General features: G+C 39.8%; 1 protein-coding gene across 5 annotated transcripts in view; it reads left to right on the top strand.

The window, feature by feature from the left end:
- The window catches only part of LOC126161377 (uncharacterized), a 125,258-nt gene that overhangs the window by 17,396 nt on the left and 81,111 nt on the right, over positions 1-26,751 (top strand). For all 5 annotated transcript variants that reach the window (XM_049917154.1, XM_049917151.1, XM_049917152.1 and 2 more), the window contains 2 exons: positions 6,539-6,674; positions 9,685-9,830. In XM_049917154.1, the coding sequence (XP_049773111.1) occupies positions 6,539-6,674; positions 9,685-9,830 (282 nt within the window). The remainder of the gene's footprint in view (positions 1-6,538; positions 6,675-9,684; positions 9,831-26,751) is intronic.

Raw genomic sequence — 26,751 nt, 5'->3', positions numbered from 1 at the left:
AGTGCCACTTCATCGGATAAGGGTCTTGTCCAACTTACTACACTGATTTGTGTCTCCTCAATGACTGTTCCCCTACACAAATCAGTGCCGCTCATGGAACCTTTACTGCTATCGATCTCACAGTCTCCTCCCCTGCTCTTGTGGATTGCCTACTTGAGCACCCCATTGTGATCTTTGTGACAGTGACCACTTTCCGATGATTCTGTCATTTCCCTGTTGTCACGAGGCAGACATACCCTCACATTAGGCATTCCACAGGGCCAGTTGACATTTATATACGTCTGCTGTGCACTTCAACACCTCTCTCTTGAATGGCATTCATGCGGTCGTGCAGGGCGTCTCTGCCACTAGTATTCATGCTTCTGGCACTGGTGTCCCCCTATCCACAGGTCACCCTCTTCGTCGACTGGTACTGGGGTCGACCAAGTATGTAGCAGTTGCTGCAGCGATTTAAATAACATCATCAAAGACTAGCCTCTGTGCTAAGGCTCATTACCTAATTAAGCGGAGTAAAAAGGAATGCTATGTTTCCTCCCTGGGGATGTATGGCTCTTCATCACAGGTTTGGTCTAAGCTCTGTAATCTTCTGGGCCGCCAGCGACAGTCAACTGTCCAGGGGCTTATCCTCCAAGAAGGTCTGCCTACTAATCCATTGGTCCTTGCCAAACACATCACAACACACTTTGCGACAGCATCGGCGTCCTCTTGCTGTCTTGCTATCTTTCTCCAACACAAACACAGAATTGAACAGACCTCTGTTACAACCCTCACCAAGCTGAACCCTGTAATGAACCTTTCACTGAATGGGAATTTTTGCAGGCTCCTTCCTCTTCACATGACACAGCCCCAGGCCCAGATTCCGTCCAGAACCAGATGATCCAACACTTGCACATTACACAGGGGCACTATCTACTCAGGGTCTTCAACTGAATTTGGCTTGGGAGTGCCTTCCCTTCACAATGGTGAGACAGTATAGTTAGTTATCCCCATCCTTAAGCCAATGTCTCTTGACAGCCACCACCCAATTAGCTTGATGAATGTAATTTGTAAAATGCTTGAGAAGTCTGTTAGCTTCCAATTACGTTGGGTACTCGAATTTCAGGGCCTTTTATCCCAGTATTAGTGTGGGTTCTGGGAAGGGCGATCTGGAACTGACCATTTACTTAGATTGGAAACTGCAGTCTGACAGGCTTTTGCTAACCGTCGGCACCTTGTCGTGGTCTTCTTTGACCTATACAAGGCATACGACGTGGCTTGGCACCTTCCCATTTTAGTTACACTCCATGACTGGGGCTTTCACATCCCCCTTCCGATTTTTATTCACAAGTTTTTATCCCACTGGCTCTTCCGGGTTAGAGTTGGCACTTCACTCAACATCCCACGGATTCAGGAGAACAGTATCCCACAGGGTTATGTATTAAGTGTCACACTCTTCCTCATAACCATCAATGGGCTTGTAACCTCTGTTGGCCCTCAGGTTACCCCAGCATTAAAAGTTCCGGCTCCAAGGCACCATCCGACATACCTCTGTGTGGGCTGTCTCCCATGGCATCCAGTTTTCTCCTTCCAAAACACGGATTATGCATTTTGTCGTTGACCCACAGTACACCCCGATTCAGAACTTTATTTAGGTGTCCAGCTCCTCAGTGTTGCAACACAGTCCTGTTTCTTGGGACCCATTTTTGATAAAAAGCTGACGTGGTTGCAGATATGCAGATCTACGTGAAATCTCTCTTTGCCCAAAAGTTGAATGAGATCTGGTGCGCTAGTGCTCTCAGTAATAAACTCCGCACGATCAAGGAGACTACTGCACTTTGGTGCTCTTCCTTCTGCTCATCTCGGAAGGAGTCCACTGCTTTATGCCATCTATGCATTGGTCATACCAGGCTCACCCATTGTTTCCTCCTGCGTAACGAACCACCGCCTTAGTATTTTTGTGGACCCAGACTGACGGTATCCCACGTATTGGTGGAAAGACCCCTTCTTTTGGCCTTTCATGCTGAGTGTAGTCTTCCTAAATTTTAATAATAGCAGACAGTTCATGGATGGTTGAACTGGTCCTCAATTTCCTCCGTGAAAATGGTTATTTCCAGATACAAGGTTTTGTTTTACTCCTGGAGCAGGAGCAGGGTGGTTGTGGTTGGGGCCTTTCTTCATGTTTTCTCGGTCTGGGACCCAATGACCACTCCCTGGTGGAAAATTCTTTTTTTCCAATTTTTAGATTTGGTCTCACCTTTTATGCCTTTTACTCTGTGTTTTAACTTCCTTGTTTTATAGTTTGACTCCCCTGACTGTATCCATCCATTTTTAGCAGACCCTCTTTCTTCTGTGAGTAACTTTGGAATCACAGGGCTGCTGACTATGCTGTTTGGTCCCATAAATCCCCTCAATTAACCAATCAATTTCAAAATGTATCAGGGAAAAATGATACAATTTGTCTGGAAACCAGGGAATTTCACTTGGCAAAACTTGTGGCAACCATGTATACAGAAATTAATATTGGTGCCATGAAAGAGTTGAGACTGCTAAAATTAAACAAGATCCCAGGGCTTGATGGAATACTTATCAGATTGTACAGGGAATTTACATCAGAGTTAACCCCTCTTTTAGCCATAATATACTGCAAATCATTCAGACTTTGTGAAGTGGCTAAAAGAAAGGACACATCACACCCTTTAGAAGAACATCGGAAGTGATCCACAAAACTACTGTCCAACAAAAATGAAATCCGCCTGTTGTAGATTCTTAGAACATCATCTGCACATAAAAAGGTAACTTTAAAAATTTTAAAAAATGACTTTCACTATACCAAAAGGCAAGGATTCTTGAATAGCCAGTCATTTGAATCCAGCTCTTTACTTTTTCTCACATCATTGTGAAAGCCATTGGCCAAGTACCCAGTACCACACCAGCAGGTATTAACAAAAGTACAATCATATTGGATAACAAACAAAATTTGTGACTGGATTTATCATTTTTTGTGGGAAGGACACACATGCTATTTTATATGGAGTCTTCAACATATTTTGAAGTAGCTGCAGGTGTGCCCCAGAGAAATGTTTTGGGATCCTTGCTATTCGCATAGTATAAGAATGACCTAAGACTTTTTACAAATGATGTGATCTGTGTTATAAAGTAGTGCCTGAAAGAATCTGCAGAAATATACAGTCAGTACTTTTAAGAGGTGCAAAGATCTTTCTTTAAATTTTCAGAAATGTAAAATTGAGCACTTCTCGAAATGCATAAAACTGTTATCCTATCACAGCAGTAGTAATGAGTCACAAGTGGAATAACTCAACTTAAACAAATATCTAAGTGTAACAATGTGTGGGCATATGAACTGGAATGATCACATTGATTCAGCCATAGGTGAAGCAGGTTCATTGGTAGGGTACAAACTCTCACACAGATCATCCTAGAACCTTGTTGAAATATGTGCAACCCACACAAAATACTGTAGGTTTGTCGGGAGATACTGATCATATGCAAAGAAATGCAACATGAATAGTTACAGGTTTGTTTTACCTATGGCAGAGCATCACAGAAGTTACCAAAAAACCTGGACCTGCAAAAACCTGTGTATTTAGTTTGAAGGACCAGTGTGAAGTGTGAAATTGCAATGCATTACAAACATCAGCTGTGTACAGGACATTGATAGAAATCAACGGGGAGAGTTGGAAATGTGTGCCCGACTGGAATTCGAACTTGGGATCTCCTGCTTACTCCACAAACTATGAAATTAGTGCTCCCTGCCCATTAATCTCAATGCTCATGGCAAGGTGTATTCCTGCAAGAGTTCAAGCATATGTGTGCATTCGTATAGAAATGATCCTTGGCTTGCGATCTCCGTAATTACACTCCTGGAAATGGAAAAAAGAACACATTGACACCGGTGTGTCAGACCCACCATACTTGCTCCGGACACTGCGAGAGGGCTGTACAAGCAATGATCACACGCACGGCACAGCGGACACACCAGGAACCGCGGTGTTGGCCGTCGAATGGCGCTAGCTGCGCAGCATTTGTGCACCGCCGCCGTCAGTGTCAGCCAGTTTGCCGTGGCATACGGAGCTCCATCGCAGTCTTTAACACTGGTAGCATGCCGCGACAGCGTGGACGTGAACCGTATATGCAGCTGACGGACTTTGAGCGAGGGCGTATAGTGGGCATGCGGGAGGCCGGGTGGACGTACCACCGAATTGCTCAACACGTGGGGCGTGAGGTCTCCACAGTACATCGATGTTGTCGCCAGTGGTCGGCGGAAGGTGCACGTGCCCGTCGACCTGGGACCGGACCGCAGCGACGCACAGATGCACGCCGAGACCGTAGGATCCTACGCAGTGCCGTAGGGGACCGCACCGCCACTTCCCAGCAAATTAGGGACACTTTTGCTCCTGGGGTATCGGCGAGGACCATTCGCAACCGTCTCCATGAAGCTGGGCTACGGTCCCGCACACCGTTAGGCCGTCTTCCGCTCACGCCCCAACATCGTGCAGCCCGCCTCCAGTGGTGTCGCGACAGGCGTGAATGGAGGGACGAATGGAGACGTGTCGTCTTCAGCGATGAGAGTCGCTTCTGCCTTGGTGCCAATGATGGTCGTATGCGTGTTTGGCGCCGTGCAGGTGAGCGCCACAATCAGGACTGCATATGACCGAGGCACACAGGGCCAACACCCGGCATCATGGTGTGGGGAGCGATCTCCTACACTGGCCGTACACCACTGGTGATCGTCGAGGGGACACTGAATAGTGCACGGTACATCCAAACCGTCATCGAACCCATCGTTCTACCATTCCTAGATCGGCAAGGAACTTGCTGTTCCAACAGGACAATGCACGTCCGCATGTATCCCGTGCGACCCAACGTGCTCTAGAAGGTGTAAGTCAACTACCCTGGCCAGCAAGATCTCCGGATCTGTCCCCCATTGAGCATGTTTGGGACTGGATGAAGCGTCGTCTCACGCGGTCTGCACGTCCAGCACGAACGCTGGTCCTACTGAGGTGCCAGGTGGAAATGGCATGGCAAGCCGTTCCACAGGACTACATCCAGCATCTCTACGATCGTCTCCATGGGAGAATAGCAGCCTGCATTGCTGCGAAAGGTGGATATACACTGTACTAGTGCCGACATTGTGCATGCTCTGTTGCCTGTGTCTATGTGCCTGTGGTTCTGTCAGTGTGATCATGTGATGTATCTGACCCCAGGAATGTGTCAATAAAGTTTCCCCTTCCTGGGACAATGAATTCACGGTGTTCTTATTTCAATTTCCAGGAGTGTATATGCGTATGGTGTCTGTTCTTTTGGACATGTCCGAAAGAACTGACACAATGGTGGATCATGACAGCTATGAAGAATGAAATTTCAATGAATTGCAAACATCAGCTGTGCACGGAACATTGATAGAAATCAATGGTAAGAGCACCTGCCTGGTAAGCAGGAGATCCTGGGTTCGAATCCCGGTTTGGCACATTTTCAACTCTCCCCATTGATTTCTATCAACATCCCATACACAGCTGATGTTTGTAATTCAATGAGATTTCATTCTTCACAGCTGTCACGATCCACCATGGTGTCTGTTCTTTTGGACATGTCCGAAAGAACAGAAACCATACACATACCAGTATGAAATAATGAATCTAGGAATAATTACAACCCTTTAATAATCAACTGCAAAGGGATTGCAAAGATAAGATTAGACAAAGTACTGTGTGCACAGAGACATTTAATCAATCATTCTTGGAAAATGTGGAATGGGAAGATACTTTATTTTGCTGTGCGCTTCACAGTGGTTCGCAGAGTATTGATGTAGATGTAGATGTAGATGTAGATGTTGATAAATTTGTTGAAAACAGGAGCACCAGAATGCAGAGCCCCACTGTGAACCATAGAAAAGAATAAGGACTCCACATGAAAACAGATGTTATGTTTTGTTATTGCAGTAGTGTAAACACAGATCATCGTAAACTGATTTCTGTTGTTGACAATAAATGATATAGAGGACATTTGTACTGGGAAGTGGCTGCAACATGTCTTTGATTACAATTCTTTTCAATTTTTCATTATCATTTTAAGAAGAGGAGTGTCTCCATTTGGTCTGAAGTATGTTATCTGTACTTACTTTAATATTCTTCGAGTCAAGGTGGAAAGAATAATTTCATGTGCAGGAACAGACATGCAAAAACAAATTGTGAGAAATGCTTGCTTTCAGAATTTGAAGTTCCTGTCTACACTAGAAAGGATGGAAGAATTGGAGGAAACATTATTGTTAAAGGATAAAGCAAGAGTACCCCCAGGAAATGCTATAGGGCAGGAAGAGAGGGAAATTGGCAGTTGATTGTGTCAAGTTTTGTTGAAGTGTCTGTAGCTTGTCATTTGATAAGCATTAGATTTGGCTTTTCTTTTTCTTTTATTTTGCCGTTACTTTTACATATGTTGCATCGTTTTTCCCCATCTTAAAAGCACCCTAGGAAAAATTATTATAGAAGTATTACTAGCAGTTAACATCTGACCTAATTCATTCTTTTCTTTTCACTTCTAGTGGATTCTTTGTGAACCTAATGTTACGGTTTTCATGGGTTGTGTTGGCAAAGACAAATTCAGCACGATTATGGAAACAAAGGCCCGAGCAGAGGGAGTAGATGTGAAATACCAGTATACAGATAAAGAACCTACAGGTTTGTGCTCATTAATTTAGGTCTAATATACAGCTTTAATTGCTCCTCTCATGTAAATATTTATGCTTTTCTTTTTCTCTCAGCTCTCTAGTCATGAATGGACATCCATTTTAAGATTTACATTAAAAAATGTGCTTTCATCAGCTCTTGCCTACATTTGCAGTTAAACAGCACAGTTGTATCCAAGGAATACAGAACAAATGTCCTTTCCTCTGTTACATTTGTTGTGAAATGTAAAGAAAGTTATTTGTGAAAATAAGTGATGGGGGAGTTCCTAGTTCATTGCAGCCATCATATTGAATCCTAGTACATAAAATATCTTTGAACTGCAATTGCATGTGCCACTGAGCTTCTGGTTTATTCCTCTTGTTGGCAGCACCATACAAGTGAAATATATATTACTCGTTCTACACCCCATGGTACACTATCCTCGCACCCCGGCTGATCTTTCCGTACCTCACCTAACATAAAGAAAAATCTTTTGACTTCTTCACCTTGAGCTAAAAGAGCATTTAAATCTCACATTTGGCAGCTTACCGTAATAAATCTTCGTATTAAAACACGATATGATCAGCACTTCACTATGTTTTAGGACATATGCCCATCATATTAGTTAGTTATGAACTTATGAAACCAATAAGCAATTTCTTACTTTTTAGCATTATGGTATGTTAAAGTAAAATTGGTTGTAGAAAAACCTATATGAATATCGAACAGCTCAGATGAAAAAACCAGTCCTAAGCAAAGAAGGAAAAGCAGAAAGGTGGAGAGGAGTATATAGAGAGTCTATACAAGGGAGATGTATTTGAGAGCAATATTATGGAAATGCAAGAGGATCTAGATGAAGATGTGAAGGGAGATATAATACTGTGTGAAGAATTTGATAAAGCACTGTAAGACTTAAGCTGAAACAAAGACCCCGGGAGTAGATAACATTCCATTAGAACTACTGATAGTCTTGGGAGAGCCAGCCATGACAAAACTCTTCCATCTGGTGAGCAAGATCTATGACACAGGAGAACTACCCCCAGACTTTAAGAAGGATATAATAGTTCCAATTTCAAAGAAAGCGGGTGGTGACAAGTGTGAAAATTATTGAATTATGAGTTTAGTAAGTCACGGTTGCAAATTACTAACACAAATCCTTTACAAAACAATGGAAAAACTGGTAGAAGCTGACCCCGAGGAAGATAAGTTTGGATTCTGGAGAAATGTAGAAACATGCGAGGCAATACTGACCCTACGACTTCTCATAGAAGACAGGCTAGGGAAAGGAAAACCTACGTTTATAACAGTTTTAGATTTGGTGAAAGCTTTTGACTATGTTTGACTGGAGTAGTCTCTTTCCCAATTCTAAGTATGGTAAGGGTAAAATAAAGGGAGCGAAAGGCTATTTACAATTTATACAGGAACCAGATGGCAGTTATGAGAGTCGAGGGGCATGAAAGGGAAGCAGTGGTTGAGAAGGGAATGAGCAAGGGTTTTACCCTATCCTCGGTGTTATTCAATCTGCATATTGAGCAAACAGAAATGGAAACAGAAAAGTTTGGAGTTGGAATTAAAGTCCAGGGTGGAGAAATAAAAACTTTGAGGTTTGCTAATGATATTTTAATTCTGGCAGAGACAGCAAAGGACTTGGAAGAGCAGTTGAATGGAATGGACAGTGTCTTGAAAGGAAGATACAAGATGAACATCAACAAAAGCAAAAAAAGGGTAATGGAATGTAGTCAAATTAAATCAGGTGATGCTGAAGGAATCAGATTAGGAAATGAGACAGTAGTAGTAAAGGAGTTTTGCTATTTGGGGAGCAAAATAACTGATGATGGTCGAAGTAGAGAGGATATAAAATGTAGACTGGCAATGGGAAGAAAATCATTTCTGAAGAAGAGAAATTTGATGACAGTGAATACAGATTTAAGTGTCATGAAGTCCTTTCTGGAAGTATTTGTATGGAGTGTAGCCCTGTATGGATGTGAAACATGGACGATAAATAGTTTAGTCAAGAAGACAGTAGAGGCTCTCGAAATGTGGTGTTACAGAAGAATGCTGAAGATTAGATGGGTAGATCGCGTAACTAATGAGGAAGTACTGAATAGAATAGGGGAGAAAAGGTATTTGTGGTACAGCATGACCAGAAAAGAAATTTGTGGTACAACCTGACAGGAAGAAGGTATTGGTTGGTAGGACACATTCTGAGGCATCAAGGAACCATCAGTTTAGTACTGTAGAGCAGTGTGGAAGGTAAAAATCATAGGGAGAGACCAAGAGATGAGTACACAAAGCAGATTGAGAAGGATGTATGTTACAGTAGATACTCAGAGATGAAGAGGCTTGCACAGGATAGAATAGGATGGAGAGCTGCATCAAACTAGTCTTTGGACTGAAGACCACAATAACAACAACAAAGTGAAACTGCTTTCCATTTATATGCCAGTTTGCAGGTCACAAAATTGCAAACAGTTACAAGGATTTATTAGAGTTCAGAAAATGGGAATGAGATGGCTGTAGTGAAGAAGATGATGATGATGATGATGATGTTTGGTTTGTGGGGCGCTCAACTGCGCGGTTATCAGCGCCCGTACAATTTCCCAACCTTTGCTCAGTCCAATTTCGCCACTTTCCTGGATGATGATGAAATGATGAGGACAACACAAACACCCAGTCATCTCGAGGCAGGTGAAAATCCCTGACCCCGCCGGGAATCGAACCCGGGACCCCGTGGGCTGTAGTGAAAGTTGATGCTGTGTCCTGCAATAACAAGTGTCATTTCAGTAAATGAAAAGTCAATCCACCATCAACAGAAATTAAATGGGAACGTGTTAAGTAGACGGCGTGAGTGCTGTAATTCAGCCACCATTTCAAAAGAGCAAAGAAAATTTGTTTCCATTATTTGAGAATTTGTAGCCCTGTTAAATTTGTAAATGTTTCTTATAAATGTTATGGCTGCACTAGAATGTTATATATTTCACTGCACATCTGACTCCAATGATTATTTCTGTTTTTGTTTAAGGTACCTGTGCCGTTCTCATTACATCAAATGGTGCTGAACGCTCTTTATGTGCCAATCTGGCTGCTGCAAATTGTTTCACAATTGATCATATCAGACATCCAGAGAACAGGAAACTCATAGATAATGCATTGTACTACTATGTTTCGGTGCGTAATGTTTTATCGGATGTTTTGCCACCATTATTTTTAAATACCTCTAACGTAATATTGAAGCACATACTTTTATATCAATTCATCATCATAGTGATTTCATCTGCACTCATAGAGCAAGTATTTTTATGGACTCCATATAATGCTGTTAGTTCTGGTTTTGCCAAATATTTGTTTCTTTTGTCAAGTTATACCTTTCCAGGTCACATTATTAACAGAAGGTGCTTCCAGTACAAAAATATGGGTGACATAATTTTGTTTATGAACTACTCATTTGTGTAATATGCTTGGTTGAAGCAAAATTTAATTTTTACGTGTTTAATATAAGAAGTGCTGCAACTGAGTAAAGATTAAAAACTATTTTTCGCCAATGAGGAAGAGTATTTGAAGGGAAGTGACAACCCTTGACTACAGGATTTACAGGCACAATTATTTTTAGCATTGTTTGTCCTGACAGAACTGAAATGTCTTGTTTTTTTGGCAGTGATTTTTTTCTATAGTGCCCTAAGATAGTGACCTAAGAGATCAGATACAGAAAAAAGTCTAATTCAGTATTTTATTTTCAAAGAAGTGTCAATAAAATTATGTAGCAGAAATTTCATTGTGGGATCTGTAACTAATACCATAGTTCATAATTGTGTTTGACTAGTTGATGGCAACAAATACTAAAGCCCCTTTTACATGATCAATTTTCTTGTGTGAGCTGACTATTCGAGACAAGTGAGTCTACTGCAGTGACTGTGGCGTTTTATTCCTGTAGTGAGTCTTGTCTCTTTCAAGTGGTCATTTTTCGTTTACACATTGATGCCAGAATTGAGTGTGTGGTATGAGCTGTCTGCTATGCAGTTTGTCATCTGAATGGTGAAAGTGAGGTTATAAGAGATTATCCTTTTCATGAAAAAATCGAAATACTGTAACAAAATGTAGCAACAATCAGAATTGTATGAAGTAGCAAGACTTTTGCACAGCCAAGATATAATCATTTGTAGTATATTTTATTTGCAAAGCTCTCACTAAATATCCTTATAGCTTCATGAGAGGTGAATGTTAGGCCAGAAATATAATGAAATTGGAGCTTGACTCATTGTCTTCATGGTATCACAGGCCTGGGGACAACTGGGAATTTTGGGAAAAACCCGGGAATTTTTAATCTGGGAGAAAGTCGGGAAAAACCTGGGAATCTTTCAGAACTCTGGAAATTTTTCATTGTTTTAGTCTTGAGTTAAATTTTTGTTATTTTGACTGGTAAGAACTGATACTCTAACAAAGAATACTGCTGTATCCCGCTACTGCAGAATAATACTATGGCAGTAAGATATAAACAAGAGAAAAACACCAGTATGAAACTTAAGATACAAAGAAAATTTGCCATTTACAACAATAAAACATAGTTCGCACACAAGCGTCCACCGACAGCAAAATGTGTCAATCGCTGCAGGACAAAGAGTATACAATACTTCGTAACAACAAACTGCTTTCAATGAGTGTGGTGTCACAACTGTTTAAATTGGGTTTGTTTGAGCAGTTGCCAGTGGTCGCATGCACAGGGCTGAGCAGGACCTTCTCCTGTTTCTCACTGTTTTCAAGTGTGGCTGTTGGGTGTATAAGCTGTAGCTGTATGCAGCAAGATACTACCCAGAAAAATTTTTCTGGCATACCCAAGCTGCCAGATATGCGGTTGCACAGAGCAGTCGAAGTTGTGGGGAGTAGTCTCCATGTGATCCGCATTTACGTTTTGCGATTTTGCTGTTCTCTGTTCATTTATGGCTCTCACGCCACATGAAAACAAAACTGATTTGTTTGACTGGGAGTTATCAAATGAATTAAAATACAGTCTCATAGTTATGGAAGGCTAAAATATGTTATTAGTTTCAGTTTTCTGATTGTATTTTATTTCCATGTTATTGGCAATCAAGTATTAATCACTTTGCAGAACAATGACTTTATATTTATCGGTTTGCTAAATAAAAGCGGCTTTTCTTAATCTTTCCTGCAGAGACAGTAAATTTATTTGAAATGAAGTGTTTCATTGCACACTGTTAGCTAGTTTCAACTGTTCACTGAATTTCAAGTGCACATTTTCATTTCTGTCATCTGTTGTATTATGGCATAATAAAGAACCAAGCATGAGATAATACAGTGGTGGTACTCCAAGAACATTGGCTTTCCGAAAACCACACTGTAAAGCTTTAACAGAATTTTGCATATCTGCCTTCCATGAGACATTGTGTTTTTCGATCACAGGACATGTTTCAACACTTGTATGGTACCTCTTCAAGGCCTGACATTATTTCTTAATTTATGTTGTTTATGTCTTAAATTTACAGAACATCATTCTTCAGTAAATTAGAGACTGGTAGTACATGTTTTATCAGTGTAGCTCCCACGAGGCTTTATATTTACTCCTAGAGTAGATTATAAACTGCCAATTGCAAAGTTTCTTGGCTTCACACATAACCTTGTTAATTTTATACACTTTGAAACAGTCACAAAAGCTTATTATTCTTAGTTCTGGTATATAAAAACAACAGTTTTTTATTTTCTCAAGAAATTGGTATTTGTTCTTACTAGCTTTTTGCAGTGCAAAGTATATGTAAACTTGATTGGAAATGCTACATAACAGTATTTCAGAGTAAAAAAAAAGCATCTGTGATAAAGTCACCTCATAGCAAAATATTAGGGTATGTTAAGGTGTAGTGTCTAATTTTTGCCAGCCGGAGTGGCCAAGCGGTTCTAGTCGCTGTATTCTGGAACTGCGCACCCGCTACGGTCGCAGGTTCGAATCCTGCCTTGGGCATGGATGTTGTGTTGTCCTTAGGTTAGTTAGGTTTAAGTAGTTCTAAGTTCTAGGGGACTGATGACCTCAGCAGTCAAGTCCCGTAGTGCTCAGAGCCATTTGAACCATTTGAAATTTGTCTAATTTTTACAAATTATTGTGCCAATGACTGCTTTCTAATTTTGCATATCTTGGATAGGATATGATAAAACAATTGTCGTAAGTACAAGAACTCCATATGTCCCATCTGAACGATGTGCCGCACTGCTGCACATGGTCATGTGATGCTCCACTGCACATGAAATTCCAAACAGAAATTGTAGTGATTCGAGAATTTCTGTGTAAATTCTAGAACCACTCAGCCTTCTACCACCTCGAACACATGATATTCTGAATATGAGTGTGGGATGGTAGAATGCTACTTACTGGACATCACATGTTTCAGTCGCAGGATGAAAGTAGACACGACAGACGAAAGGCACCGACAAGTACCTGTCAGGCAATCCATAGATTGATTAGTGAGTGTGTAAGGAAGAACCATGGAGTTTATTTGCAGCTCAGTGCTTATTGTGTCATTGACTATTGTTATTAAAACAAGGACAGTTGAAAAAAACTCTTAAAAACTATTGACATAGCCTTGCTATAGGCAAGAAAAATTTTCTGATTCATGTTAAGAGGAGTTATGGTATCTAAGCTAACTTTCTTTTAACTGTAACCCAATTTGTTTCTGATGTTCGGCGGTATGAGAGACTTACAGGAAGTTACATATTTATGTGGAAAGTGAGAGTTTTATTGTGTATGGAGGTTAAATACATTGTTAATTGACGAAAAGTAAAGTTTGTGTGTCTGCTTATTTCGTAAGTAGAAAGAGTAAAAAAATTCCTTTACCTAGTGTTCTTCTACGGAGAAGAAGTCAAGAGGGTTTCCAGCTGCCGGTAGCCAGTGGAGAAGAGTGGCTGCAAGTTCCAAATAAGTCACCTCGTAAAGAAGTGGAAGGTGGTTTGGGGGAATAAACTGATCCACACTTACACTTTAAGTCATTAGAACATTAGAAAATGCAGTGAAAGGTTTATGAGCAGAGTAATCGCCAAGCAAGGGCTCCCTGTGTCGTCATAGTTGCTCATGTGCAGTGACACCTTACTTCTGGCACTCTCTGGCAACTGCTCAGACAAACCTATTTGTAACGGGTTGGGGGAAAATGTTGCAAATGGTAATCTGAGAAGCATTACTTTCAAAGTAAATTTTGTTATAAGCAAGATGAATTATGTTACATGTGAGAATGTGTGCTGAATTTCTTAAATCACAGATCATTTGACTGTCGTTCAAAACGTAGCACTTTATGGACCAGCCACTTATAATTGTTTTGGGCCGTAAGACCAGGCATTTACATCATCATTTAAAATTTTATTGGCACATTTGTATTTGATATATCTTAAAGGATAACACACTGTAGCTGTACTACGTGTATATTAACGTAAACCATGAAGTATTCCTATTTGTGTTGCTATTCGACAAGTACATCATGTGTTGTATGCTCTGAATATCTGTTGTCATTTGCTTGTGAGATAGTAAGACATGAACTATGATTGGCTTACAAAAGCACATCACAATAACGATTCCAGTGATTTGGAAACTAACATGCTGTTTGGTGGAATTCATACATATACTTTCATAATAAAAAAATGTGCGGTGTGTATGTTGCTGTAGGTCAAAGATCTTTCAAAACACTTCTTTTCCTTCTTGATTTCATTTCCTAAAGTTCTCAGAAGCTCTACGCTGGTGTATGAAACCTTTACCTTTCAAAATATTGATAAGTTTTACAGTTCCGACAGAAAGTGTACTATCACTTGCCACAGAGAAAGAGTATGTTCACCCAGGAAAAAATTTATTTATAACCGGGAAATCCAGGAAAATCTGGAATTTTTTTTCTTTCCTTGTCCACTTGTATGATTTGTATCACCAGCAGTTCTATGCAGACAGTGTAATTTGTAGAAATAAAAACCAAAATCTTTGCAAGATTAACAGTAATTGAGGAATTTTGTGGAATGACGACTTAAGTGAAATATATTGAAATCAAGATACGGAACATCAAACATTTTAAATTTTTTTGTGTATTCATTTCAATGTCTCGCATATGGACTTAATTTTCATTCATATATAAATGAAATATTGCGGTTTCAAAATATATGATGTAATAGTATATTAAAAACAAAGATTCCATGACTTACCAAATGGGAAGGCGCTGGTAGATAGGCACAATAAAAAACACACAAACACACTCACAAAATTTCGAGCTTTCGCAACACCCGGTTGCTTCGTCAGGAAAGAGGGAAGGAGAGGGAAAGATGAAAGGATGTGGGTTTTAAGGGAGAGGGTAATAAGTCATTCCAATCCTGGGAGCGGAAAGACTTACCTTAGGGGGAAAAAAGGACAGGTATACACTCGCGCACACACACACACACATATCCATCCACACATATACAGACACAAGCAGACATATTTAAAGGCCTTTGGCGAGTGTGCGAGTGTATACCTGTCCTTTTTTCCCCCCTAAGGTAAGTCTTTCCGCTCCCGGGATAGGAATGACTCCTTACCCTCTCCCTTAAAACTCACATCCTTTCATCTTTCCCTCTTTCCTGACGAAGCAACCGGGGGTTGCAAAAGCTCGAAATTTTGTGTGTGTGTTTGTGTGTTTTTTATTGTGCCTATCTACCAGTGCCTTCCCGTTTGGTAAGTCATGGAATCTTTGTTTTTAATATATTTTTTCCGTGTGGAATGTTTCTTTCTATTTTATTTGATATAATAGTATAATATATCAGAGCTACTGATTAATTTTAAGACACAATACAGTACCAGACTCATCTTTCTCCATAGATCATTGTATAACACAAAAAATGCAGCGAGAGACAGTGGTCATATTGTGGGAGCTACATTTGTGTTTACGTATGTATGTTGTCTAATTCAGAAGAAGGCCTTTCAGGCGAAAGCTTATTAGTTTAGCAGTCTTTTTGTTGTGCCTGTCTGTGACTCATTACCTCCATTATGTGGTGACCAGCAATCTGTTCTTTTCATAATAATGTCAAAGCAAAATTTCCCATATTTTACCATGAAATAATTGTTAAAATCAAAAGTGGAGTTCCCACACATTAAAGTAACAAAGACTATGTTTTTACTAACACATTGCATATCGGCTGCTGCACCATGCTTATTGTTGCAGTTCCTGGTGATTTTCGTAAGACACGCACGAAATGAGCACACCTTTCTTATTTGAAAGTAGGAGTACAATTTGGTTTCTGTGCGATTTCCCCTTGTCATGTTCACCCCCCTCCCTCCCCTCTGAGCCGGCCGCGGTAGCCGTGCGGTTCTAGGCGCTGCAGTCTGGAACCGCGGGACTGCTACGGTCGCAGGTTCGAATCCTGCCTCGGGCATGGATGTGTGTGATGTCCTTAGGTTAGTTAGGTTTAAGTAGTTCTAAGTTCTAGGGGACTGATGACCTAAGATGTTAAGTCCCATAGTGCTCAGAGCCATTTGAACCTCCCCTCTGTTGTAATCATGGGTTCATCATGAATTATTGTTATCATTCACACCTCCCTTTTATCTTTCCAAATGTACAGCAAAATGACACCTTGTCTTTGAAATGTAGTGTTACTTATCTACAGATATTTGGCTTCTGTTTGTAGATACTTAAGGAGACCTCTGTTGATTTGCATTGTACCACAATTTATTTTTTTCCTTTCTAGAAGTGTTTTGGTAATAGCTGTACTGTTGTAATAATTGTTGTAATAAACATGGCACCACACGCCAAGGTGAGGCGAAAGTACAGAGAGTATAGTGTCTTGAGGCTTTTTTCCTTCCTCAGTATATATTTCCAGGTTGGAGAACCATTTACACTTTCACAAACCATATTTGATAAGTTTCCCAGGATTATACGTCTGGAAACAAAGCCGCTCTCTCCGTGGTATCACTGCTTCATCAAGAAAAAGCTCCTGTTCAGGTTTAAATGTGGTCAGAAATTTATCTAGTAGTTAGTTTAGCACAGATTCAGATTTGTAAAGTTTGTTTTCCTGACCACACTGTCATTGAAATGCTACTATCTCCTTATCTGCTCAGATCGATTTCTGCTCATTAGCTTCCAGAAAATCTGTGTGTCTATTACAAGATCTGTTGATCAGTAGTCCTTCAAATAATCTTTTTTTATTTGCCCCGTCAAGGTAATCATGCCCAGAAGTTTTTTCATTTCAATAGCAGCGATATTTGTAAATTTGGGATAGTTTGGAGATTCTTTACAATGGTTTTCATTTTGTTTGTAATACAAGTTTGATTGTGTCCACATCTCATCAAATAGTTCATTCACTAGAAATAATTCCACTATGCTTATAACACTATTTATCTTACTGGAATTTCCCTAAATGTTCCTAAAATAATGATCTTGTCTTTTTTCAACCAACTTCCACTGATAGAAGCTTCGTCATCTAAATCGTTCACAATTGTCTCACTTTGGTTGATTACAGCCATGTTTTTTTCTTCTTCACTTCCACTACCACTATCAGTAAAACCATCTGAATCGCTTAGAATGTCAGAACAATTATCTGCAAACAGTTCAACGAGAATCTCACTTTCCGTCAAATGTTTTCGCATCGTATAGCTCAAGGCAACAACAACAGTATTGACTACTTTGTTGTACTGATTGTTGGCAGTAAAACAAAAGATAAAAATAAGTTCATGCTGTTGTTCACTGCACTGAACCCTCTAATTCATGGATAACCTTTGTTTAAATTGGAATAGTTACTGGAATGAGCAACAGGTCTCAGAAAACATGTGCAGAGCAAAAAACCTAAATTTACGTGATCCATCCACACCAGTTGGACGTGGCAACACGTAAAACTACGAGAGCTGTACGCAATGTGTTAAACAGACATCCACAGTCCAATCATTGCTTAGGTTTTACGTCAGTATGCAGTAGCCACTCACAGACACAGGTGGTAGCACTACCAGTGGAGGATATATAAAGCGTGTAGGAGGATGCAAATAACACTGCAGTCATTGTCGTAATGTAGAAACAGAGCAATTTGTCTGATGTCCAAAAGGGCATGATCATTGGCTAACTTTTTTAAACTGTTCACTTACCGCTATGGTCAAAGTATACCCTGCGTGACAAAATAGTGCTATCCACAACTGGCACCAAGGCAACTGTGGTGCACTGTGGACTATAGATGATGGGTGAATGACAGCTGTGGAAATGTGTACAGGCGAGTAGACATGCAACTGATGAGCAACTGACCACCTGGATGACCCAAGGGGCTTCCAACAGCGTCTCCTCAATGACAGTTCAGTGAACATTTCTGCGTATGGGCCTCCACGACAGGCATCTGGTTCATGCACCCATCTCGACTGCTATTCATTGGTTACAAAGGCTGGAATTTGCACGCCAATACCGCAAGTGTACTTCCACTGAGTGGCCTGGTGGTCTTTTCAGATGAATCATGTTTTATACTCCATCAGACAGCCAGCCATTGGTGTGAAACATCTGATAGTAAATACTCTGCAACCAGGAGGGAGTATTATGGTCTGGGGAATGGTTTCATAGCATTCCCTGGGTGATCTCGTCATTCTGAAGACACAGTGAATCAACACAAGTATGTTTCTATCCTTGGGGACCACATACATTCCTGCATGCAGTTTGTTCTTCATCAGCACGATGACATCTACAAGTAGGACAGTAAAATGTGTTCACAGCTCACAGTATGTGTGGTTCAGAGAGCACCAGGATCAGTTTTCATACTCCCCTGTCCACCAAACTTCCAGATTTAAACCCAATTGACAATCTGTGGTACCATCTCAATCAGGCTGTTTGCACCATGGATCCTCAACCGGAACCTTCCAGAAACTCATTGACTCTCTTCCTGCATGTCTTGGAGCAGTCCATGCTGTAAAAGGTGATTGTTCAGACTTTTGACAAGTGGTCATATCAGTATGACTGTACAGTGTATTTACAAAAGTAATAACGTATTTTAAAGTTGTTAGTTAAGTATTTTTTATAGTAACAAACAAAATGTACGATATTTCTCTTTAAAAAGCTATTAGTAACAATATCATTCACAGTGTGATGTAAATGCATTTTTCCAATTAAGTAAGCAAATAATCATCATCATTATCTTGAACAGTTTCCATCCCCAGGCTGGCTCTGTTAGAAATGGAAGCCTACATCTATTCCTTTTTTCCCCAGCATCTTTCTGTATTCATTTTGGTCCAGTCGTTGCCTCTTTTTTCAACACACTCCTCCACACTTTTGAGCCACCTGTCCCGTAGTGTTCCTCTTGGCCATTTCCTTCGCATCTCCATTTCTTCTTTTTCATATGTGCGCATACCATCTTAGCCGTGATATTTCTGTCCTGCTGTGCAAGTGTTGCTCTTTCACCATTTCCCTTACTCTGCCATTCCTCATCCTCTTCTTGTTAGTCCTCTCCTATTTCTGAGGAACTTCATTTCACATGCCTATAATCTGCTTACTGCTCTTTCCTTCATTACCCATCTTTCAGATGCATAGGGGCATAGTAACTTCTATATATTACTTTTTTTCCACTTTGTGGGACATCTTTGTTCCAAACCATGCTCCTAACACTTCACAGGAATGCTTCTGCCTGTCTGGCACATTCACTGATCTCTCTATCATTTCTTCTATTTTCATCTATCATACTTCCCAAGTACTTGACACTTTCCAACTTCATCAGTTGTTCACCTCCGATCCTTATTCAGCCAGTTGGTGTATCTTTCTTTCTAGTTGTAACCAGGATCTCACATTTATTGACATTAAATTTCACTCCAGACTGTCTCACAATTTCTTCCCAAGCATCCAACTATTCCTAAATCTCCTCCACTGTTTTTCCCCGGATCATCAAGTCATCTTCGAACACCATTGCTTTTGTCTTGTCTTCCAGTTTTTTCTGCCACATTAGCACTCTCATCAAAGACTGCAATGAAGAGGAGAGGTGACAATGCAATGCGCTGTTTCACACTGGGCATTTGCTGGAACCAATCTGTGATTTCATTTCCCACTTCCACACAAATTTCCTCAGTACACAGGATAAATAAACAAATAAATAGCACAAAATGGCTTCCTCTCAAATGATCTTCATGCAAGGTTGTCATCAATCATTCTCTGTTTCACATTCTGAGTATTCATTTTCTTTCACAGATGCATAGTCTTCTACAATAGTCTTTAGCATTTCTTGTTCAAAAATATCTTCCTTTTTTGCATCTGTAATCCCAGCATGTGGTGTACTCACATCACCATTTCAGTCTTCAGCATTGGCCATGTACATTTTCCTTTTCTTACAAGGAATAAATGTTTCAGTATAAGAAGATGAGACTGAAAGTGAGTTTCTGCTGCAATATAAAATAACATATTTTTATGTTCCAAATTGTCTTTCCTTTGGGTTTCTTGATGTAGTGTGGTGGAGAAGCTGATGCCCAGTCCTCAATAATGTCCACTCTTTCTATCACTTCAAAGAATGCTGGATTCTTTCTGCAGCTCTGAAGCACTGTAATATATGGGTGCACATTCTCATTGTTTTCAATATATCATAGAATCTTTCTCTGTAGGCCCAATTAAAGTCACACTGAAACGCAGGCAGTGTAGTGCAGCAATGTGAGAACGTGGCAATCAGTGATGTGATGAAGTCCAATATTGCAAATACCACACACAATACTGTGCAATAATACAACTACATAGCAGATTGCATGTGGTGGTGTTGCTACCTTATTCAGAGGAGTTATAGCACAGTTACCATATTTACTCGAATCGAAGCCGCACCTTTTTTCCGGTTTTTGTAATCCAAAAAACCGCCTGCGGCTTAGAATCGAGTGCAAAGCAAGCGGAAGTTCTGAAAAATGTTGGTGGGTGCCGCCACAACTAACTTCTGCCGTCGAATATATGTAGCGCTACACAGGCATGCTTTGTAGGCACAAAGATAAATACTGGCACCAAGTCCTCTGCGTCAGTAAATAAATTAAAAAAAAAAAGGTGGAAGACGATGTTTTTTTCTCCGCCCTGAGTTCCGACCACTGCATTTTCATGCATTATCCAACGAAGTAAATACAAAATCCGTATTGTTCATCTTCGAATGTAGCAGCATTTCAATGTACTACGAAAATCCAACTGGCAAGACTGTTTGGGATGTTTGTCAATATGACCAACTCTACGTTCTGAATTTTTTCCTACCTGTGAGAAGAGATGGTTGCTAATAGGAACTTCTATGAATTGTGAATCACATGCAGTATTCTCTTCACCATAAGAATAATACAAATATAAACATTTTGCCATGTATTGTTTCGTGTTTGCTGCCATCTCATTTAAATCCTGTCTGCCTAATAAACTACGAAACTAGAGTGAGACAACAGCAAACGCGGAAGAATATACATATCATGTCATGTTTATATTCGTATTATTCGTATGGTTAATAGTGATACAGTTAGAAATGAAGCACAGCAATTGACTAGATCTTTAAATCTAAGATGACTCTAATTTCTGTGCAGAATGTAATGTACTAAAGAGGCGCCTGCAAAGATTTTCAAATGGAGAAAAAATTTAGCTAAAATCTCGTTCAGAACATCGTCTATCATACGCAGTATATTATTTGGTTCTTGTTGATCATTACCAAAGAAAGCAGCAGTGTAAGTAACAACAAATAGCAGTATCTTGCCATTGTTTCGCTAATGAGACGATTCCTCTCTCTTTTATTTTTTTAATTGTAAGCGGTGGTAGTGCGCACTGAAGCAAGACATGCCACGAGCGGCGACAGGCCGTAAACGCTCATTATCAGAATGCGACAAACAATGCATGACACAGTACAGTAATGCATTTTCAGTTTAGAGTGATGTAAACACCTATAACAAAGAAAACGGCGCTTTTCAGTTCAAAGAAAAATAAGCAATCAATTCAAAGCAGACGAAGCACATGAAAAAGGAAGGGTACCCGTATAAATACGGACGGAGCGCCTGACGCATAGCAATGGCTACCTGGTAAAGCTTAACTGCTAAGGTTACGACTCGAACCAAACTACTGTAGATGTATTGTCATTCATTCGACCTAAATTGTGTCTTCTATTACAATGGACCAACTTTGTTTCGATTTGGAGATGCAGCCTAAAACTTTTCTCTCCCCTTGAATTTCGAGTCTCAAATTTCAGATGCGGCTTAGATTCAGGAAAAATTTTTTTCCTTGATTTTGCGTCTCATTTTTCAGGTGCGGCTTAGATTCAAGTGCGGCTTAGATTCGAGTAAATACGGTAGTTTGTTTGCGTACAGTATACAGAATAAATTGGGTCGACTTTTACAGTACTGTATTAATTCTTTTTGTTCATAAACTAAGTTAACACTGTACATATAAAACTGGTGTTATATTGTACAGTACAATGTCAAGCAGGCGAAAACATAGCTCCTATACATTAAAAGAAAAACTGGGAGTGCTAAAGCTGCTTGACAACAGGGAAAGTGCAACAAAATTACCTATTGAATCTGGTGCAGGAAAAGCCACTGTCAGTAAGTGGAAAAAAGGGGAGAAAATTGAAAGTTTCTGCAACACATTTGATGATAAAACTTTGGAACAATGCCACAACTCCATAGTGTTGTTGTACGATAAAATTGTTGAAGCTACTTGTGGTTCACTCAGGAAAGACAAAAAGGTGTTCCTATTAGTGCTACATAGCATCAAGAAAAGACATTACAGCTGAAGAAACTCATGAATGGTGAATCACTGCCAGATATGGTTGGTTAGAGGCTGTTGGAAGAAGAGACACTAGGTATGACAATAATAAATGGAGATAAGTTGTCGGCTGATGTTGCCACTGCAGTTGCATTGTTAGATGAGTTGGCACAATTGATATCATCAGAAAATTACTCACCACAGCTAGTTTACAACACTGATGAAACTAGACTGAGTGTCAAATCATTCCCTACAAAATGTCTTGCTTCGAAAGAGCGTCATCTGCACCAGATTGTGAAATGAATAAATAACAACGTACTGTTGTAGCCCGTAGCAATGACATGTCAAACAAAGAAATTGTGACTCGTGGTAATTGGAAAGTCTGCAAAACCGTGATCCCTAAAAGATGTGAATATGAATGCTCTCCTTGTGTATTACAAAAATCAAAAAGCTTAGATAATCGGTATTCAGGTTAGTGAGTGGTTCAAAAAATAATTTATTCCCTCTGTCAGAAGATACAGTACAGAAAATGGATCGCCACCTCGAGCTGTACTTTTGATTGGCACTGCTCCATCTCATCCTTCAAAAATGCAGCTGATCAACATCAAAGCATCTTTTTGCCACCACATATAATCTCTTATCTTGAAACCAATGGATAAAGGTGCGTTAGAAAACCTCTAACTGAACAACAGAAAAAAGCTTCCGTGATTTGTAACTGAAAGAGAGGACTGTTCTGTCTTAGAAGAAATGAGAAACATAACAATAAAAGACAGCATCTGCTGGCTAGCTGAGGCATGGGACACTTTGAACAAACATCTAATACACATCATGGAAGAAACTGTAGCCAAGTCCCATTTTTGAAGAAACCCCATCCACTCCTGCATCAGACAACAGTTTATCCTTTTAAATTGTTCAAGAAAACCAGGAAGCAAAGATGCATGGGAAAATTACTTTCGAGAATGTGTAGCAGTCAATGATCACACTGATCAAGGAATCAGTGATGGATCCATTGTCTCTGTAGACCAAAATTGGCATGACAGCAACTACAAAGGTCATGAAGGAGAAAACACCCCCAAACATACTGTCTCATTCTGATACTGCAGTTGCCATTAAGCTATGTAGAACAGCACATTGTTGCCATACCAACTGACATGATGTTCTTAAGACACTAGCTCAGTATCATGTCATAAAGCACATTCAGTTCGTTATTCCTTTCTTCATACTAAAAATGAGCCTTTTATTGTTTCCTCCATCCCAGATTTTGATTGGATTATCCGAACTTTCAAATTTGCAGGTTTTGTATTATCAGGGTTCCACAGTACTCTTATCTTTAATTTGCCCTCTCTATGAATTCCATAGACGTATAATGGTCTTAATGTTGTTTAGATCCTGAGGTTTACTCTTTATGACATCACATGGAAAGGAACAAATAGAAGTTCAATCTTCTTTGCTACATCTTCTACAAAATAATAAAATTTATTTGACTGGTCATTGTGACAGTGAACATTAAATATGTAGAACGACAGTACCCTTTTGTAGAATTGTGCACTAATTCTCAGTTTAAGAAGAGGCATGTTACATGCGTAATCAAACGCGAGCACTAAGGTATCTGTGTTTTCCAACTTTGGCTGACCTCAAATACTTTTCCTTTACTTTATTGTACTGCACAGCTCTTATTTTGTTCTCCTAATATACTTCTTTTTCCAAATACCATCTGCTTTGACACACAGTACAGCTTCACATTCCCAGCAGATATCATAGGGATCAGTTCTGGTTTTCAAAATAAATACTGGCTATTCTCTCTGAAGAACTTATGAAAAGTGTTATTCTTCGTCTGGAGTAACATATTAGGTTAGTGGCGAAAATAATTTTGGAAAAAATCGAATAATTTTTCAGTTCTAAGCTCAGGGTGTCAAAATATTTCCTTTGAGATTTGCCTTGCCAATAATGGAATGATTTGGAATGAAACAGGTCCCAATTAGATCAGACCATTCCCCATATTAATACAGTCTGTTGCTGTCTTTCCCCTCTATTATCTTCTGCTGTAAGAGCATTAACATTCAAAATATTTAAAATTGCTTTTAAATTACTCTTCTTAACTTGCCAAATTCTCTGCAATAGAGATTTACACCCTGTAGTATAATTCTTGTAGCATTTTAGGTGATAAATGTATGAAGAGCTACAGTTTCGACTAGACTTAGTTTCATTAGATGTTCTAGCATTTCTTCATTTAGATTCGAACTTAAAATCAATGTTTCTTGCATGTTCTTTTTTCCTGTAGCCCAAAACCTTTCATGGATCTCTTGTTGACCTTTTGGGATTATTTTTATAAAACATTCCTTTGCACAACGTTCCTTACAGACTTAAAATTTCGTAGAACTTACTTGCATTACACTTTTTGGCAAAACATAACATTGTCCAGAATTTCTCTTCTTCTTTGCAACCTCTTTCTTCCACTTCCTTTCCTGAATTTTACATTTCCTTGCAATAGAGTGGTTCTCATATTCACTCTCAATATTGGATGTGTTATCATAGTCACTTCCCATATGTTTTTTACAGTTTCTAAGTTACTCTTCCAATGTGATATTATCAAAAGTCAATTCCATGTTAAACATACCCCATCACTACTCAATAAGTTTCAGCATGGTGCATACGGAACTTACGTTTGTGTGGCATGGAAGTTGTTTGTCTACTGTCGGCCTGCTTAGCTGAGTGGTAACGTGCTTGCCCCCCATACAGCTGGCCCAGGTTCGATACACGACCGGGTTGGAGATTTTCTCCACACATGGACTGGGTGTTGTGTTCTCTTCATCATAATTTCATCCTCATCACCAGCACACAAGTTGCCTGCCCAATGTGGCGTCGAATGAAATAAGACTTGCACTTGCCGGCCATACTTGGATACATATGGATGGGGCCTCTGGCCAACAATGCCAATCGATCATTTCTTTCTTTCTTTCTTTCTTCTTCTTCTACTTCTTCTTCTTCTTCTTCTTCTTCTTCTTCTTCTTTCCCCTGTACTGCCTACAGCGACCCTTATAACAACAACTTGGCACGGCACAGCTGTCAAATGTTTGTATTAAGCATTGTGTCTGTCAAGAGTAGTAATATTTTCTCAACAAGAACTTGTTAGTACAGATTCAATATTTGCAGGAAATGGAGAAATGACTCAATGGACTTAAGTTGTTATTCCAAGAAACACCTTGATTTATTTTGCCCCAGTCAGCTTATGGGTACACCACAGCCAAATGAGTTTTTCTGTGTATTAAAAAAAAGTACTCATCCCATTTAATCATATCATTAATTTTTAATTATTGTAATTGATTTGAAATATTTGTGCTAAACTCAAAATAATTTCTGTGTGCATGGAAAATATTTTATTTGAAAAATGTTGAAAATGCAATCATAACAATGGTAAAGGCACCAAAGGTCAGAACTGAAGATTAGATTAGATTTACTTTCATTCCAATTGATCCGTAGTGAGGAGGTCCTCCAGGATGTGGATCATGTCAGAAAAACAATACATGACAAATATTTACAACTAAAACAAATAAGCTAATGTACCATTCCACAGGTCCCAAGTGGAATGATCGTCATTTTTTAATGAAAACTATATGAAAGAGTCATTTTACAAATACTAATGCACTGAATTTAAAATTAAAAAGTTTTTTTATTTATTTATAAGGTAATAAACATGTAATATGTAATACAACTACTATAATACTTATTTACAATGAACACATTACTGCACTGAAATTGTGCAGAAGTTATATTGTACTTTTACGCACACACACACACACACACACACACATATATATATATATATATATATATATATTTAAAAAGAAAGTTGATGAGACTTACCAAACAAACTGAAATGAGATCCATCCTTCATGAAATCCTCCCCACTCCACCAAGAGTGTCTTTCCGCCGTCCACCTAACCTTCGTAACCTCTTAGTTCATCCCTATGAAATCCCCAAACCACCTTCCCTACCCTCTGGCTCCTACCCCTGTAACCGCCCCCGGTGTAAAACCTGTCCCATGCACCCTCCCACCACCACCTACTCCAGTCCTGTAACCCGGAAGGTGTACACGATCAAAGGCAGAGCCACGTGTGAAAGCACCCACGTGATTTACCAACTGACCTGCCTACACTGTGAAGCGTTCTATGTGGGAATGACCAGCAACAAACTGTTCATTCGCATGAATGGACACAGGCAGACAGTGTTTGTTGGTAATGAGGATCACCCTGTGGCTAAACATGCCTTGGTGCACGGCCAGCACATCTTGGCACAGTGTTACACCGTCCGGGTTATCTGGATACTTCCCACTAACACCAACCTGTCAGAACTCCGGAGATGGGAACTTGCCCTTCAGCATATCCTCTCTTCTCGCTATCCGCCAGGCCTCCATCTCCGCTAATTTCTAATTTCAATCT

Source organism: Schistocerca cancellata, chromosome 2 (genome assembly GCF_023864275.1).
Source record: "Schistocerca cancellata isolate TAMUIC-IGC-003103 chromosome 2, iqSchCanc2.1, whole genome shotgun sequence".
Classification (NCBI taxonomy): Eukaryota; Metazoa; Arthropoda; class Insecta; order Orthoptera; family Acrididae; genus Schistocerca; species Schistocerca cancellata.
Note: the sequence above shows the minus strand (reverse complement) of the source record. Positions and strands in the feature narration are given on the sequence as shown.